The 19,149-nt window shown below is 40.6% G+C and overlaps 1 protein-coding gene across 21 annotated transcripts in view; it reads right to left on the bottom strand.

The window, feature by feature from the left end:
• CHL1 (cell adhesion molecule L1 like) overlaps positions 1–19,149 on the bottom strand; it is a 219,986-nt gene that overhangs the window by 48,430 nt on the left and 152,407 nt on the right. For 20 of the 21 annotated variants that reach the window (XM_082739888.1, XM_082739894.1, XM_082739877.1 and 17 more), the window contains 3 exons: positions 18,715–18,762; positions 16,852–16,972; positions 5,390–5,574 (listed from right to left, as the gene is read on the bottom strand). In XM_082739888.1, the coding sequence (XP_082596014.1) occupies positions 5,390–5,574; positions 16,852–16,972; positions 18,715–18,762 (354 nt within the window). The remainder of the gene's footprint in view (positions 1–5,389; positions 5,575–16,851; positions 16,973–18,714; positions 18,763–19,149) is intronic. The other variant, XM_082739883.1, reaches the window with a different exon arrangement.

Consider the following 19,149-nt stretch of genomic DNA (forward strand, 5'->3'; position numbering starts at 1 on the left):
GAAGCAGGCTCCCTGCTGAGCAGAGAACCCGATGTGGGACTCGATCCCAGGACCCTGAGATCATGACCTGAGCCGAAGGCAGCGGCTTAACCCACTGAGCCACCCAGGCGCCCCATGTATGCTCATTTTTGGTGTTATTGTTACTTTTATCTTTTCAAACAACCACAATAAAATTAAGCATTTGCGCTAGAGAAAAAAGTTTCATGAACATGAAAATTTCCTTGTGTACAACAGCAAACTAAGACTATTGTTTTAAGAGCAAAAATTAAACGTAAGAGCATAAATCGTAGGGATATAATGTACAGCATGTTGACTATAGTCAATATACTGTATTATATATTTGTATTGCTACGAGAGTAGATCTTTAAAGACCTCATCACAAGAGAAAAAAACACATTTGTCACTACATGGCCATGAATGTTAACTAGACTTAATCTGGTGATCATTTTTTAATATTTACAAATATTGAATCATTATGTTATATACCTGAAATTAATGTTATCAATGATATTTAAAATAATTAAATAAGAAGATCATGTGATGATGACATTTCCTTAAATATATACGCATAAGAAAATCAGGATTTTATTTGTATTGTCATCCTACAAATATCATTAACACCTAGGTGTCCATGTTAAGCTTAAGTTATCACCCTATCCAACTCTCCTTGAGGACCAAGGACTGAGCCTTGAAGACGCCATCTAACTTGCTCAGTGTCACCAAGAAAATAAGCCCCATTCTTTTTTTTTTTTAAGATTTTAATTATTTATTTGACAGAGAGATACAGACAGAGAACACAAGGAGACAAAGCAGCAAGCAGAGGGAGAGAGAAGCAGGCTCTCCGCTGAGCTGGGAGCCCAATATGGGACTCGATCACAGGACTCCAGGATCATGACCTGAGCCAAAGGCAGCCACTCAACCAACTGAGCCACCCAGGTGCCCCAAGAAGCCCCATTCTGTGTTCTTGCCACTCCATGGATCTGCAGACCTACAAACTGAGTAGCACTGAGATCCGGTGTAAATGTGATGTTATTCCTAGTTAATTACTGTTTTATTAATTTGGACCACTGATAGAAACCAAGGCCATATCGCTTTACCGACTTCCACTTTGTGCTTCCAAATCCAAGCTGCCCCGACATCTATCCCCCGGAGGCTGATACCAAGATATCGTATATTCACTAGAAATCATCACTAAACTTCACCTTCCCCCTTTCGGAGAAGCTTTTATATATAAATATAAATATAAATATAAATATAAATATATATATATATATATATATATATATATATATATATATATGCTTGGACATTTGTTTTTATACTTCTCAGATAAATGAAGAGCCAGGGTGGCCTCTTAGTCTTCCTTGTGTTACCTCTGCTTGGCACAGTGAGAACAGACACATGTGGAGTAATTATGAGTTGAACAGAAATGATAGGTCCCTCAAGGCTCCTGTGAGAAAGGCACAGGGAGGAAAGGAGGAGTCTTGGATAGGAGGGAACCACTCACTTCTAGTAATTCACAGTCTCATAATCGCATGTCTTGGTTGCACACATTTAGCTAGCTATTCTGTTCACCAAAGAACACACAGTGAGCCTGAGGGCACTGGCTATGGGTCAGGATATTTTTGGTGAGTGAACTAATGCTAGGGACGTGCAGGAAGAGAGAACAAACAAATGTTTTCCCAAGCTTAGAACACGTAACTCTATTCCTGAAGGGTAAGATCTAGTTGAAACGATGAAAAAAATGCTCAAGGAAGGGTTGGGGGGAGGCTAAATTGGAAAATCCTGAGAGACAACATCATCACTGAATCCCATTCTTCTGTCTATTATCCTATGATACGTGGTAACTGACAAAAACTACTTATGTTGAAACTTAACTCATTTTGTCATAATTGTAAATTTAAAAATGATAATTTCTCTATGCTGTTAAAAACAGAGGTGCAAATAACTGAACATTCAGAATATAATAAGCAAGTTAATTAGAGACGTTTATCACTGTAAGGAAAATGAAGTAACATAAAATAGGAAATTTGGTATCTATGAAACAACACGGAGGCTATTTGCTTAGTAACAGATTCCTACTAAATACCTATATTCCATTAAATCAAAATTGTTAGGTTCATCAAACTTGGACTTAATTGTAACTTTTTAGAAATAACAGCTTATTTGAAAAGGAGGTTTTCTTAAGTATATCAATGAATTGTGTTTGAGTTCATGATATCTTCTTAAGATCATTATGGATATATAACTATATACAAATATTTTCCTATTACACTAAAATTTAAAAGTCTTTTTTTTTTTTAAGATTTTATTTATTTATTTGACAGAGAGATCACAAGTAGGCAGAGAGGCAGGCAGAGAGAGAGAGAGAGGAGGAAGCAGGCTCCCTGCTGAGCAGAGAGCCCGATTCGGGACTCAATCCCAGGACCCTGAGATCATGACCTGAGCCCAAGGCAGCGGCTTAACCCACTGAGCCACCCAGGTGCCCTAAAATTTAAAAGTCTTAAATGATTCCAAAGTCTACTACATGAATGCTGTTGGTGAGAGTCTTTTTAAATAATTAGCTAAAATGTGATTATGGTTGGGGCACCTGGGTGGCTCAGTGGGTTAAAGCCTCTGCCTTCAGCTCGGGTCATGATCCCAAGGTCCTGGGAGCCCCCGGCTCTCTGCTCAGCAGGGAGCCTGCTTCCCCCTTTCTCTCTGCCTGTCTCTGTCTACCTGTGATCTGTCTGTCAAATAAATAAAATCTTTTTTAAAAATGTGATTATGGTCATATTCTGATTTCTGGATTTAGAATATTTAGATGATATTTCAATATATCTCCTTATTGGATGTGTAATATTCTATATCATAGATACCTAGAAAGGAAAGCTGTGCCTAGTCAAGACATCCTGGCTGTTTTTATTATAAGTATTACAGAATTTGAAAATGATCATGGTTTTCATATTTAGGATGTTGTAACTTAAATTGCAGAATTTGGTTGTGTTTAGTAATAAAGAAAAAATATCACATAGACAGAATACAACATAATATATGCTTAAACACAAATGGGTGTTTTCAGAATGGAATTGATTTTCAAGGTTCACAGTAGCATCATTCTGTGATCCTACAATAACCCTTGTTATTTCATTTGAGTTTCTAAACAAGAGACCAAAAAAAAGGGGGGCGGGGAGAAGGTACAGGAAAGCAGAAGACAACTGAATAAAATTAAGTTCATCCATGCTTATGATTAATGAGGCTTACATTTACTGCTTTCACACTTAAAAAGAAAGAAAAACTGACTTCTTGAGCCCAATTTGCTTTTCAGTTGCATATGTGAAGAGAAACGCCTAAAACATACAACTGAGGGCACATTTAGTAGCTTCTCATTAAGGAGAAAAGATTAAATGTTCCTGATAAAAACATAATTTACATCTCAATAGTGCTAATAGCTGTTTTATGAATAGTGAGGACAATTCATTCAGGAGACCGAGATTCCTTTGGAGTCCTATAGCCAACATTTTAAATTGCGTAATTAAGTTTACATCCTTGATTTTTTTTTTTTTTTTTTTTTGCAACCCTTGCAATTCTTTTGAAAGCTTCAGTCCTACAGTCAAGAAAACCGTGGCCAGATTGTTAAAATATTCAGCTACCATAGCAATGTTCCAGCCATCTGGAAGGATTTCTAATAGTCAGCAACTTGGAGTAAGAGCAGTTAACAATTAGATATGTCTGGTTTGTGGTTATGTGTTTGCGCTGGGGCAGGGGTAAAAGGTTACAGAAAAATATCCCTGTTGCATGGTGTCGCTGAATTAGATAGGAGCATCAAATGATGACTAAAAATATATACACAAACTTCTCAAATTTTCCTCTCTGAATTTCTTTGTGAATAATTTAAAGTCAGAGGAATATATCAGTTAGCAGCTGTTGATACTTACGCGCAATACTGATAAAAATGTGTAATATTTCTCCTACATAGGTTTTGCTTTTTTTCAATCAAAGAAAATGATATTCTCATGTCTGGTTTTCCATTCTTCCTAACTTAACTAATCATATACATCGTGGACTAGATCATGGAAATGCAGTGTTATTCCAATAGCAGCACAACGAAAACAATTATCTTAACATTTACTTATAAGTGGGATTTATGTCTGAGTCTCCATTTTTTTCCCTGTTAATTAAAACAGTCAGTCTTTTACTTAGGTGCTCCCTGCACAAACTGAAGGCTTAAGAGGTAAACTTTACTAGAATATAAATGGGAACCCTAGAGCATCAGTCCACTAAATAGCATCCTGAAAGAGACGATTCCTTTTACTAGTTAAGCCTACACAGTACTAAGGAAGTACAAATGCAGTAATCAATCCATTAATTTGATCAATACAGTCAACCAAACCGTAGAGAAGAGACCTTTATGTAATCAGACCCACAGAAAGCAGTCTGTGTCAATCAAGTTCATGAGATGCCTGGAGAACTTTTAGGTTCAGGGTAGGAACAGCTCCTGCTGTTATCTACACGATATGATATGCAGATTGTTTTTAAATGATGACATCATGGCCTACTTGTTTCTGTGAATACAAGAGATGATAGCTAAATCTCTATTGATTAAAAGGCTTGGATTTACGGAGAGGACTTGAATATAATGTGTATTTTCCATCTTTTGTTAGAAAGTTAGTATCTTTAGCACCCAATCTACTCTTTCCTAGTAAGTAATATATTGAATGTCATGTGCACACAAGATAAGGACAAATAATAATAATAATAATGCACCTAGAAAAGAACTAAGATAATTTGTCTGACACTCTCTTTGAGGAAGAACCTGAGGTACAGAAAGGTAAAACAGGGGTGCCTGGGTGGCTCAGTGGGTTAAAGCCTCTGCCTTCGGCTCAGGTCATGATCCCAGGGTCCTGGGATGGAGCCCCTAATTGGGGGCTCTCTCTCTGCCTGCTTGTCTGCCTACTTGTGATCTCTGTCTGTCAAATAAATAAATAAAATCTTTTAAAAAATTAAAAAAGAAAAAGAAAGGTGAAACAAATTGATCAAGGACATAGCAAGTTAACCATAAGCCTGGAAAACAAGCTCAACATAATACTCATCATAATAATTCCTTCCTTTGTAATGCTACTTCTATGATTTAATAGTATGCACATTATTTGTTTATTTTAATAAAAAAAATATATGGAAGTCATCTGTGTTTAATCTTGAACATGACATCTTTTCTTGTCCCTTTTATAAAGTTCTGTGGGACAGATGACAAATCTAGTTCATTGGAGTGTAATATAATCTAGCCCCTATACCAAAATCAGAAGTTTAAATGGCTTACCTGTTCTAACATATAGGCTTTCGAAGTGTAGGTCCACTACACATAGCAATTCACCTTTTTTTTTAATAGAAAAATAAATGGGGAATGTACCTTCTACTGTAACATGAAAATCATGAGTGGTTGATCCTAAGAAATTGTTGGCTGTGCACCGATAATTTCCTCTGTCCCGGTGGGAGACATTCTCTATCTTCAAAGTCTTGCCATAATTTTCTTTTGTTTCTCTTCCTTTTGGTAAATCACCACCTATTTTGTTCCAATCAACCTGTGGAGTTGGTCTGCAAAACAATAAATGAGTGATAAACATTTTTTAAAGTGCAAGATTAAATTCAAAGAGCCTCGCAGGACACACCCCTTAACACATTGTTTTTTATGTGTGCACTCAGAGCTCCAGTAAATAAAAATTTGCCTTCCCAGTGCACAGACCTGCACCCCACCACCGATGGTGAACATCAGATTGATGAGGTCTCCTCTACTGAAAGTCCCTTGATTAGTCTGATTCTATAGAAACCAAGCTGCTTCTATTAAGAGGGCTGACTACTTATAATAACTGAATAGCTGTGGCTAGATTAAAGGGTGGATAATGGGACTTACAGAAATATCATAAGGTTTTCTTCAAATTTTCAGTATTTACAAGATATACTTCAAGTGTGAAATCTCCTTGTGAGGGATCTGAAGTGGATAATAATCACTGCCCTCTTCCCTGTATGAATTTGGAAAACAAGTTAAGGTAGGACCCAACAGCAAGCGGAAAGCCATGATATCCTCTTAATCCTAATGAAGCTGATAGTGGAGAACATGGCTCCGATGAGACAGCCAAATGTGTTCACTGGACCTCGAACAGCCTGTTTTAGGTCCAGGTGGGCTCTGCACAGACACAGCCACCCAGGTGGCCTTCTCCCTCTGCTGAGGGAGCGAAGAAGGAATGGACCACATCTCCTTTGCTTAGAAAGATGAGATCACCCAATCAAAACAAACCAAAAAAAGCAAAAACAAAACAAAAATAAAACCAAACTGAACTTGTCACACATCAAGAGTACAATTTTCTCCACTTTAGGGAGGAAAACAGAAGTGGGGAATCAAGCCCGCTGGGTTTAAGAAAAATCCCAGTTCATAAAAACTAGACAAGTGGAGAATGGGTGCTGTAAGGGCCTATTTAGCCAGAGTAGCCCCACCCTGGTTGAACTGCCATTTTGTTGTTTATGCAGTAAAACTTAAATTGACTCTACCCCCCGCCACCCCCGTCAGGAGAACTTACTTAAAAACAAGTCCAGAAACCAGTCCCAGGAAACAAAGTCCAAATACAAGGGTGGGTCAAGGCCAGGTGGAGGCATTCAATCAGTGGGGGCACATACTGTCTCCCTAGCTACCAAGGAGTATGGGCCCCGCCCTTAGGGCACCTTTTGGGTGCCAATTCTGACCAAGGTAATAAGCTGGTTCAAATGTCTACTAGGGTAAATTGTAATTCAATTGGTCACCTAGCATCACTGTGCAGCTTTCTCTGTGTGCTACGATTTCATTGGCCACCTGAGGGTGGCCAGGCCCAACCACATGGTCTTTGCTCTATAAAAGCTAGTCTGTGAAACAGAGAAGGGTCACCATCTCTGTAAGAGGTGCAGCCCTGAACATTCGGTTTGATTCTTGAGGCTTGGCGTGAAATAAAGCTTTGTTTGACCTTTGCTTTGTATCAGTCTCGCTCCTTTAATCATGGACCCATTATTGGAGGGCCCAACATTGGGGACCCAATATTGGGGGCTCGTCTGGTATTAAACGACGAGAACTGAGCCAGCATCGTAATTTCTAGGAAAAGCCTCCAGAGGTAAGATCTCAGGATCCTGTCTGTCGGGTTGCGGAGCTCCAGGTATGGCCCACCAGGGAGAAGCTGGACACAGCCATGCTCCCCAGGGCTGAGGTGGATGCGGGGACGCCCCATCCCTCTTCTGGTAGATCGCCGAGGGGTCTCAGTCCTCCTAGGCGGTCAGGGGGCCAAGAAAACCCCCACCAGCAGCAGGCTCTGGGTGAGGGCTGCTGGGTTTGCGGTTGTCTTTGTCTTGTCTTTTTGTAGTATGTTGTGTTGTTGGTTGTGTTTGAAGGAATGGGGCAAGCAGAGAGTAAGGGGACTCTGACTTTCGTCTCTCCGTTCCTCCTAATAGATGTGGGGCTTCTCCCTCACTCATTTCGTGTGTTTAGGGCTATAACTGGAGCCAACTGGGGTTACTCTAACTCGGGACAGAGACTTTAAAAAATATTCCCGGCAGCTGCCGAAACTATCTTTGTATCAGGGACATTCCTTGCCCTCTCTGGCCCAATGGAGACTGCCTAGCCCCTCCCCCTTGCTGGCGGGAAAGCATGGCGTCTGCTCCTCTCTTGGAGCTGATGAGCCCTAGAACTGGGAACCCTTTCTCTGCCTTCTAGTGGCACTTTGGTCTGTTCTTCGCTGTCGGGAAACAAAAGCGCCCCCTGGACCTACTACCCCCACTCCGGATCTTCCCATCCAGGTCTCAGGTAAACATTCGAAGTGGAATGGGCCCAGGTGGAACGTAAATCAGTATTGGAACTAAGTTAGGTTTGTTGGGTTTCTTAGGATAAACAGGTCGTTTGAGTTAACAGTAGTAAATGTGAAACTTCAGAGTTTTTACTTAAGATCAAATAAGCTCGTGTTATTTGTTAAAATCTGTGTTAAAATCTGTTGAAATCTATTAGCAAAGAGATGACTAAACTGATGGTTAATTGGCTGTCTCAAAGATTTTTGTTTTTTTTTTTTAAGATTTTATTTATTTATTTATTTGACAGACAGAGATCACAAGTAGGCAGAGAGGCAGGCAGAGAGAGAGGAGGAAGCAGGCTCCCTGCTGAGCAGAGAGCCCGATGTGGGACTCGATCCCAGGACTCTGGGATCATGACCTGAGCCGAAGGCAGAGGCTTTGACCCACTAAGCCACCCAGGCGCCCCTGTCTCAAAGTTTTAATGGGTAGTTGTTAAAGTAGCTTTCAAAGTCTTTGGTAACCTGAAATTTTAAACCAAATGGGATAAAATGCTAGAGTGCTGGTCTCTGGAACTAGGTTTGTCCTTTTGAAATCTGTTGGTAAACATGTTTTGTGCTTAACTGATTCATAAATTTGCCTTCAAAGAATTCTGTTAACAGTTCACAACTGGTTTATATTTAGTCTTTCGTAGAGGATAAGGTATTTCTAAGAGTACAAAATTTTGCTAAGTGTAACTAAGACTGATGGAAATAAGGGAAGCAAGTCTGTATGTAGAAAAGTAGGAGATATGTAGAAAGAGAGAAAAAGACCAGATGCCTGATCCTGTTTGAGCTAGCCTGTCTGAGCTAGTTTCATTTATAAAGAATGGAAAGGGAGACTGCTCACCTCCCATTAGCCAGGGATACCCAGAGCGGGGTGTCCAACCTGTTTGAATCTGAAGAGTGCCCGACTATGTGAATGTGTCTGTATGGCTCTACTGCTTCAGCCACGGAGTCTGAGTGGGCTGCACCCTGAGTCTCGTGGGGCATCATATGGCATAATGGTCATCTATTCCAAGGAGTAGCCTCGTCCAGGGCTTATACGGACAGACCTTAGCTAAGACGCTCCTAAGTTCCCCCGAGGGACACGAGCAGGACAGCATCTGAAAGATCCCCCTCCCTTTGTCTGCAACAACATTCAAGATGGGAGGGAAACCCTGTAAACTTACTATCTTAAGGCTGCATGCTTAAGAATAAAAAAAGGAAAGACACTGGTATAAAAAAGCTGGTTTTCTCTCTGTTTAAAAGGGCAAAGTTTTCTTAGTTAATTGATCTGTTAAAAAAAAAAAAAAGTGTAAATGGTTTTCTCTTTGCCTGCCCAGAGTTGTAAATGAGATGTCTTTGACTCATAAGGCTTTTCCTTGATATGCTTAGTTACTCAGGGAGTACTGCTAAACCGATGATAAACCCTGGGTTACATTTGGGTAAATACTGTAACTACTCTAGAGGTTCTATACATTTCCTAAAGTTTTAATGTTTTGATAAGGGTCATCACTTGATATTTAACCATATCTATTCTGAGTTTTTTCATTTGTAATTGTTTTAATTCCCTTGTAAGATGGATTCCATCCCAAAGGAAATTCATATGGGAGACTTGCAGGACAAATACAGGTCTTTGATATGTTAAAATTGATATGTTAAAATCCTGGAACTAAAATGGGTAAGAATTTCCAGAAGTAAAAGCTGCATTCAGACTAAACCAGAAGTGGTAACATGGGACTAGATGAACTGAAAGGTTGTAATGTTGTGTCTCTTAATGTTTTAAACATGACTGGTTCTGTAATGTTTGCCCCTCCAGACTAGGGAAACCTTTTCTTAAGTTATCTGTAACTTACAGAGATGTAAAAGTACTCATTTATAAACGTATCAAGGCATTCAACTTTTCTATCTGAACCCTCTGAAACCAAAAGTCTTAGTAAGTATTCTTTCTTCCATGGCAATCAGTCATTTGCATAAGTTCAATAAGAATCTGTTCTCCTTGTAACAGGACACCATTGGAAACATGGGTTATTTTACCAAGGCTTTGACTGGAATGTCATATTTGAAAAGACTCAGATATGACCAGACAGCTTAAAGGAACGAACGTTGACTTTATAAAACCTGAAGCCCTAAAGCCTTTTGGAACTGTTGGCCTGATACCTTGCTTACAGAGTTCCCAGCAGCCTCACCAGGTGAGTAGAGAATGTCACTCCCTGGCAGGGTCAGGACCTCAGGAAGAGGAATTCACCCAATCTGACAGGTATTGCAGGCATGTCTGATGCCAAGTACGTGGCTTGGCTTCTGGCCCAGAGAGGCTACTAAAAGTTCAACCTAGAGATTCCTTATAAAAAGTTCCAGCAAAGCAAATTCCAAAAGATCTATATGATTACTTACTGTTCTTGCTGAGCTTATGTAAATAATTAGGCCAAGTTTGTCAAAACTGGACTTGTTTTTCAAATGAATTAGTCCTGATTTGATGATCTCTGGAAATGAGGGTTATTTTAGAGAGAAAAATTAGTTTTAATAACACACCTTTACGGATGTTAAATTCTAGATTTGGTTGTCTTTAAATGTTTGTTTACCTAAGGTAGGTAACTTGAGGTAAACGTCAGAGAAGTTGCACGATAGCTCGTTTAGATGATCTTGCCTTTGCCAATCAGTCAGCCCCAGATATAAGGAGAAAACTTCAGAAAATTGAAGGATTTGAAAGGAAGAATCTGAGTTAGTGGGAATAGTGGAAATAGCCGCTGAGGACTCTGGGTCATGCTTGCGGGGGACGAGAGCTCTCTTATGGACTCGCAGGAAAAGGTTATCAGGTGTCAGCAACGAAAGCACGGCTTTGTCAGAGCCACGACACTTATTTAGGCTTGGATCTTCAAGAGGGAGTTTCTTGGGACGGTGGGCTACTGTAGGCTGTGGATACCGCGGTTTGCAAAGATGGCCCGACCTCTCTACAAACTGGCAAAGGAAGGACTCTTACAAACAGCGTTACTGAGTGCCCCAGCACTGGCCATGCCAGATGTTACCAAGCCCTTCCACTTGTATGTGGATGAAAAGGCAGGGGTAGCCGAGGGAGTTTTGACTCAGACTCTGGGGCCTTGGCAAAGGCTATTAGCCTATCTTAGCAAAAAACTAGATCCAGTAGTGGCTGGGTTCCCCCTTGCCTCTGCATAATTGCTGCCACCACCTTCCTGGTCAAGAATGCAAGCAAACTGACTTTGGTTCAAAATCTTATCTTGACCACCACCCACGCTATGGAGGGCCTTCTCCGGACTCCACCAGACCGGCGGATGACAAACACCCAAGTGACAGCGTATCAGGCCCTCCTCCTCAACGAACCAAAAGTGACCTTCCAGCCTCTGGTGGTCTAAATCCAGCCACGTTGCTACCAGAGGTGCTGGCTGAGCACCCACATGACGGCGGAGAGGTCCTAACCCAGGTCGTAGGAATAAGGCTGGATCTCAGAGACACTCCCCTCCCGGATGCGGAGATGACTCTGTTCACAGATGGGAGTAGCTACATGGTCGATGGAAAGAGGTATGCGAGGGCTGCGGTGGTTTCTCCTGAAAACTCTGGATGACAGCCCTGTCACACGGAACCTCGGCAGGAAAAGCGGAGCTGATTGCACTCACCAAGGCACTACAGATGTCCAAGGTCACTGCAGGCATTACAGTCTGTCTTAAAAGAGCCCACGCAGGGATCTGGACTGCCCACACAGACAGAGACGGAGGTGGAGCCACATCCTTACAACCTGGGGACTTGGTGTTTGAATACGCCGCCACCATGTGGGAAACTTGGAGCCTCACTGGAAGGGGCCATTTACTGTCATCCTCACCACCCCCACAGCAATAAAAGTAGAAGGCATCAGGGCCTGGATTCGCGCGGGTCACGTCAAACAAGCCAAGGATGAGGACGCCGCCCAGGGATGGATGCCGCTGCCGATGGACCCCGCGGATCATGGACTAAAGCTAAGACTAGGAAACAATGAGTTCATTGAGTTCATTGTTGCTCCTATTGTTAAAATATAGGTGGGAAATACAGACTATTAGGGCCTGACATACTATTTCTAGAATGGGGGGGGGGGGGGGCTCTGTGTAGCCGTAAGAGAGAAATGCTGTTTCTGGGTAAATCAGACTGGAGTCATTAAAACAGTCCAGCAGCCGTTAAAAAGGGAAATAGAACTGGCTGAAAAGGCAAAGATTTGACTAATCTCCAAAGAAAAGGGGGGAATGTAAGGGTCTATTTAGCTAGAGCAGCCCCACCCCAGTTGAACTGCCATTTTGTTGTTTATGCAGTAAAACTTAAATTGACTCTGCCCACCCCACCCCCCAGGGGAACTTACTTAAAAACAAGTCCTGGAAACCAGTCCCAGGAAACAAAGTCCAAATACAAGGGTGGGTCAGGCCAGGTGGAGGTATTCAATCAGTGGGGGCACATATTATCTCCCTAGCTACCAAGGAGTATGGGCTCTGCCCTTTGGGCACCTTTTGGGCACCAATTCTGACTAAGGTGATAGGTTAGTTCAAATGTCTACTAGGGTAAAATGTAATTCAGTTGGTCACCTAGCATCACTGTGCAGCTTTCTCTGTGTGTTAAAACTTCATTGGCCACCTGTGCATGGCCAGGCCCAACCACATGGCCTTTGCTCTATAAAAGCTAGTCTGTGAAACAGAGAAGGGTCACCCTCTCTGTAAGAGGCGCGGCCCTGAACGTTTGGTTTGATTCTTGAGGCTTGGCGTGAAATAAAGCTTTGTTTGACCTTTGCCTTTTATCAGTCTCACTCCTTTAATCACAGACCCATTATTGGGGAACCCATTATTGGGGGACCCAACAGGTGCCATCTATGACTACTGTGATTTAAAAACTATGAGGAGGGCTGTCTGGGTGGCTCAGTGGGTTAGGCGGCCAACTCTTGGTTTCACCTCAGGTCATGATCTCAGGGTCCTGGGATCAAGCCCCCTGACATGGTCCACACTTAGCAGGGAATCTGCTTGAGATTCTTTCTCTCCCTCTACCCCTCCTACCACTTGCTCTGTCTCTCTTTCTCTCTCAAAGAAATAAAATCTTCAAAAAAAATTATGTGGAAAGCACTGATGGCTGATTTTAACTGATAGTTTTTTATTTCTCCTCTCTAGTTGGGCTACATGAATAGAATAAACTTTATTTTGCTATTTTTAATGACACTGCTTTTCCTTCCTCACTCTGTTTTTTATTATTAATAGCCACAAGACATTGATATGTTCTAAAGATGGACATTATTATCATCACTTTTTACCAGGGAGGATTCTGAAGCTCCAAGAGGTTAATTAATTTGCTTAAAGTCACTGGGGTAATGAATGACATGTTAGAACTTAAGTCTGTCCAATACTAAACTTGTCCTTTCTACCACTGTGTTTTATTATATTTGTGCTTTTTCCATCCCCTTTTTCTTTGTGATTGTATATTCTTGGAATATGCGCTGGTAGCCAATTTAATTAGCTATTAGTTGATAACTGAACAATTACCTCATATTGTCTGTCATTTATCTCAGAATGTATTGATCAGGCAACAGTTAAAATAATCCCATTATCATGCAAAAACATACACTGGAGGTAAAGATGTAGGTCCTTTAGTTTACATACATTTACCCTCTTCCCCTCCTCTACTCAAGGCTCAAGTACTTACCTGCCATTCAGATGTTGAACCACTACTTTGTATCTGCCCAGGCTGAGAGCACAGGGCACACTTCTGAGGGGAACAGCAATGATGCTCAGACAGGCAGCTGGGAGAGGATATTAGCTGCCGGCTTCCTGAGCATACCACCTAACAGGATGCAGAGCTCAAGTCTCTTAAGTGCTTGCTTTCCAGGCCATCTGTCAAAATGGCAGTTTGCCAAGTTAAAGGCTGCTCTGGGCCTTGGTTCTTCCAAACCAATTTTTCCATGAGTCCTGGCTTCAGTAGTGCAAGCATCTCACTTTCTGCAGGATTTTTTTTTTTTTTTTTTTTTTTTTTTGGCCAGTCCTCAAAAACTAGTATAGTTCTATCTATCTCTTGAAAGAACAGAATAAAATGATTTTAAGTATCAGGTGAACATGAGATTTCATTTGTCTAGGGACACATCTATCCCATTCCAAAGATGTCCAGTAATATTCTTGTCAAAAATTTTTTCTTTCCTCTTTTTTAAAAATTTAAGGTACATTTACTAACAGTATTTAAGCCATGAGTTTTGTTGTTGTTGTTGTTTTTAAAGATTTTATTTATCTGTTTGACACAGAGAGAGAGAGACCATATGTAGGCAGAGAGAGGGGGTTAGCAGGCTCCCTGCAAAATAGAGAGCCTGATGCAGGGCTTGATCCCAGAACCCTGGGATCATGACCTGAGTTGAAGGCAGAGGCTTAACCAACTGAGCCACCCAGGCACCTCAAGCCATGAGATTTTGCTGGAAAATATAGTGCTTAATCCCTTTTAATATACAAACTTACACTATCTCATAATCTCAAATTTTTGTTTCTCAAGGTCCTTGTCCAGCCAATTTTTTGCTTGTATACTTCCTTACAGTTTCTACATTTTTATAATGCAGCATCTTGCAATAGAATCACACCTATCTTATGACCACTTTACAAAACAGAGAGGTGAGAGAGAGAAGAAACAGTGTGAGCCCAAAGATCGCCAGAGGGAAGAGACCATATCTCCCTCTAACCCTAAAGCAGCTTTTCCAGGGTGAGAGTGAGTGTGAATTGGCACATGAACATGTAGTTTCCACTCACTGCCTCTTCTTCCAAAGGAGATTCGCAGTGTCACTTTAACTGTTCAAAATTTCTGCCTTCTTCACAGATTCTGTAGAATCGAAACCCTGTTTAGTTTTTCCCGTTTTAATTAATAGCGTTAACATTTTCATTGTGACTAACCACTTACTGAAATATCTACGACAGACAGGCCTCTTCCGATTCAGAAAACAACACCACGCTCTGTGGCCACACCCTACCTCTTTCCCTTAACTGAATGGAATAGTTCATTTGGTTGAAATAATAGGGAAACACATTAAATTTCGAGGTAGTTTAAGTTCTGGAGGCAGAAAGAATGGAGTCCCAGCTCCACTTTACGCTGAGCTTGAAGATGTGAATTCTAGCCTCTGGGCTTCATTTACCTAAACTGCAAATGGGAATAATGGTAGCCCTGAAATGTGGTGAGGATAAAATGAGCTAATGCAGGTAAAGCGCAAAACAGACCACCTGATACTTAATAAAGTGTATAATGTCCTCGTTATAACGACTTGCTACTACAGAACACTAATGGTTTAAAAACTTCCTAGAAAACAATTTTGAAGAACTGTAACAATTTTACAATGTAAAATCCGAAGGAGAACCAGGTCAGACAGATTATCCAACACAAACCCAATGTGAGTTAGACGAAGCCAGTTCTGATGAAAACCCTTTGACAATCCCTCGGGAATCATCCTGTCCTGAGGACACAAGATATGCATGTCCATATTCTTTTTATATATTACTTCACGACACTGCATTTTCCAAAAAGCACATGAGAGCATTTCTGTTATTTTGAAAATCCATGCAGTTCCCAGCCAACTCAAGAGGTAAATTATGGCATTTATGGGAAATAAGAAAAAAAGAAAGAATTCTGAAATGTTCACCCTGCCCAAGGCGTCAACCAAGAATAGCGATGTATCCTGAAAGAACTAAGCTGCTACAGCTGTGAACATCCATGAATAACCACAACAGAGCAGGTGGTTCCCATCATGATTCACACTGAACCTGAGGCTTTCATCTTCTCACTTAATGGAGAGACCAAACTTCTAGAACAGAGCCTGTGGGTCACAAGGCCTATCTAACTAGTTGACAGCAAATACACTTTGGCAATCTCAAACACATAAGCTCACATACCACCCTCTTTTTTAAAAAAATATTTATTTATTTATTATATGAGAGAGGACGCACAGGTAGTGGGGAAGGGGGAGTGGGAGAGAGAGAGAAAGAGAACCCCAAGCTGACTTCTCCCTGAGCATAGAGACCTATGCGGGATTCAGTCTCATGACCCTGAGATCATGACCTGAGCCAAAATTGAGCCACCCACGTGCCTTGCAACCTGCAGTGCCTTTGCTGGATGAAAGAGACATTTGCAAAGCTTAGGGGTTGCAAAACCATTGAATTTTTTTCTTCAAAAACCAATTCAAAATCACCCATTCAGAATATATGGTGAATTATGAATGACCACAATTTTTAAAAATTTCATGTTCTACTTCACTAACCAGGTGCCCAGCCTAAAGAAGGCCTGAGCTTACAAGCTAATAATGTAAACTCAGGTGCTGAAATGGTGGGATGTATTTTCCCGGTATTCCCAATGGTAGCCGTGGACGTGTGGTGGTAAGCACAGAAGGAGGGTGGCAGGAAAAAGGCAACCTTTCGTGACTTGGAATTAAATAAGATGGCCCTTATTTGCATAGGCTTAGGATACTTATTCAACAAATGTAACAATTTTAACAGATGACCTAGGGAAATGTCCTTAGGTATTTTTTGGAGGTTTTCGAAGCATGCCCTGATTTTTCAGATACAAAAAGTTAACTATATTATTGGGTGAAGCTCTCTAAAACTACATGATCCAGACCTCCTTATAAGCAAAAGGCAACACGATGAAATAAAAGATAAGCCTCTGAGGAAACTGAAAAGGAATCAGAGCTCATTGCATAACAAGAAGGAGGGGGACAAATGTGATAGCAGAGAGACAGAAACCCCTCCACAATAGGAAGAGGCTGACAACTAAAAACCTCAAGCTCTAAGGATGGCATCTCCCCACCAGCTTAGGTAAGGAGAATGTTGTCATTGTCACCTCCATTCACACTATCACAAACTGACAGAACAATCTAATTATAAATCAATCCCAGTCACAGCCTGAAATCTGTAGAGTGAAGTGCAAATTGCTTCCTCCAGAAGTGTAGTAACAGAATTTTTTTTTAAAGAAATCATTTAAAAATGTGTGTCTAGGATTAACTGCTTAACTGAGGCATTATTCTTCACAGAAATGGATGGACAAAGTCAGGAACGGGGGTCAAGTTACTTACAGGCCTTCGGCAAAACACTCCAGCAGCAGGGTATCCCCTTTGAGGATGGTAACTGATGATTCGCTGCCAAGTTCAGGAGGAGGCAACAGCAGTCTGGGGTTCCTCTGCTTGATCGAATTGGCTATAACACAGAAAAGAAAAATCACATACTTCTTCCAGACTAAAAGCGTTAAAATCCTGTGGCACTAAATCTTCCTCAAAACATACTGACATACATACACCTAGCTGTACCTATGTATACATACATAGACACACTTTTAATATATCACCACTTAAACAGACTCATTCCTACCATGAAGCATGGGTTGTCCCTCAGATGCATTAACTTAGTGGAGTCCCAAGTTTTAAGAAGGTTGTGATTGAAACCACATCTTTAAATTCCAGAAGTTCAAGATAATTAGTTCCTTGAAGAAAGCCCTTAAATGTTAACTGATAGTCCATGATTTCATATTGCATACTTTAATCATACCTGGCCATGTTTGATGGCTGTGTATGTCTTTTTATTTAGTTTAATGTACCTAAGTCTTTGGTAAGATTCTTGTTGTAAGACCGCTCCCCGCTCCCTAAGCCTTACTCCTAGAAATTCTGATTCTGGAAGTCTGTGGTGAAACCCACACATCCACGAAGTCACCCAGCTCTTTAAGGTGACTCTGTTTACACTCTTAGCCCCTCAAAGAGAACACTGTTGTAGGGAATGATTAGCAAGCACTCTAACTACATATGGAATCATGGAATCATTCCATTTGTCACTTCTCAAGAGTACTTTACAAACACAATGACAAATGAGGATTGCCATTTTCAAAGTAAATTTTAAAAGCATTTCCAAATGTTCACAGAAATTCCCCCCCACCCCACCCAGTGTCAGTGTGATCCGACATGATGTGGAAAGTATAAACAGCTGACATTCAGAGTAAGAGAAATGAAGGGCACTGGTAGCAGTGTTTACATGTGACAGCTTCCTTACATGTGTTTATCGAAAAATAGCTTTTGAACATTCTATGTAATTATTTTTCACTGAGTGATACAATAAACATGACTGGGTTATCAACCTCTATGATAATAAAGATGGGGACATATACTTAATCAGTCCACCATCAAAATGACGGTGCCCCAAAAGAGCCCTCATTCAGACCTTCTGGTGTTGCCAGTGTACCAGATATTTAGATGAAGCCCATGGTTCCGATGGTATAAAGAACATGTGTTGCATTCAAGTAAACGATTCTTCTCATTGTGGAGAACTAGTTTACTACAGAACTCAGGTTTACTCAAGCATCTTCCATAAAACACTAGTTCTAGTAGATGTTCTGTGGGGGCAGGGGAGATGGAATATTTCACAGACAAATGAGTTTGGAAAATGTTGCAGACTGTGTCCTATCTCAGAGTTACAATGGACAGTCCCATGTTAAGTATTCTGAGAAGTCTTATTCGAAAAATAACCATTTGACTTTCTTAAATCTAGTGTTTCTTTACTTCTATTGATTCTCAACCATTTCTTTTTCCTTTCTACACGTAACAGCTATCAATCAAAATGTCACTAACCATGGCAGACATTTTGGGAGAGGCAAAATAATTAACCCATTAAAAATTATGCACATACATATATGCAAGTGTATGTGTATTTGTCTATATGAATTATATTATATATATATTTACAAAGTGATGAACTTATAAATATCACTATTTTGCACATTTTTAAGGAAGAAGGGGTTATTAGAAAGCTCTATGCTCAGGGGTTTCCTTTATAAAAATATTAGTATTTTAATATACTCATGAAGATACTAAAGGAAAAATTTATATTCTGAGATGACAGTGAGCTACAAAAGGCAAAAATGCATGCCAACACTCTTCATGTGATTGACTTACCCTTGGAACCAATTTCTGTGGATGAACTTGAGTCATTAGCATGCCTTACTGAAATAAAAAAAAAATGAAAGAAAAAACAAACATAATGGTAGATGCTGATATCAATAATGAATGAAAAGTCATAGTTTTCCTTTTAGAAAGATTACACAATGAGATATAACCATACTTCACTAGAACATCATTTTTGGGGATATATTCAGTAAAAAAATTATGATGAGCTCAAACTTGAACTACCACAGATGCATCCAGGTCGCGTGGACACAAATTACAGCTCTGTTATAGAGAATGGAGGCTGCCAACAGGGATGTTATAGTGAAGTCCTGGCATAGTGTATCTACATGTAACAATGGAAAAAAACATGAATCAAATTAGACAATGGAATGGTAATGCCAGGTTGCGACTCTACGAGAGCCAATTATTCAGTCAGTGAACTGT

This window comes from Mustela nivalis (genome assembly GCF_964662115.1).
Source record: "Mustela nivalis genome assembly, chromosome: 1".
NCBI lineage: Eukaryota > Metazoa > Chordata > Mammalia > Carnivora > Mustelidae > Mustela > Mustela nivalis.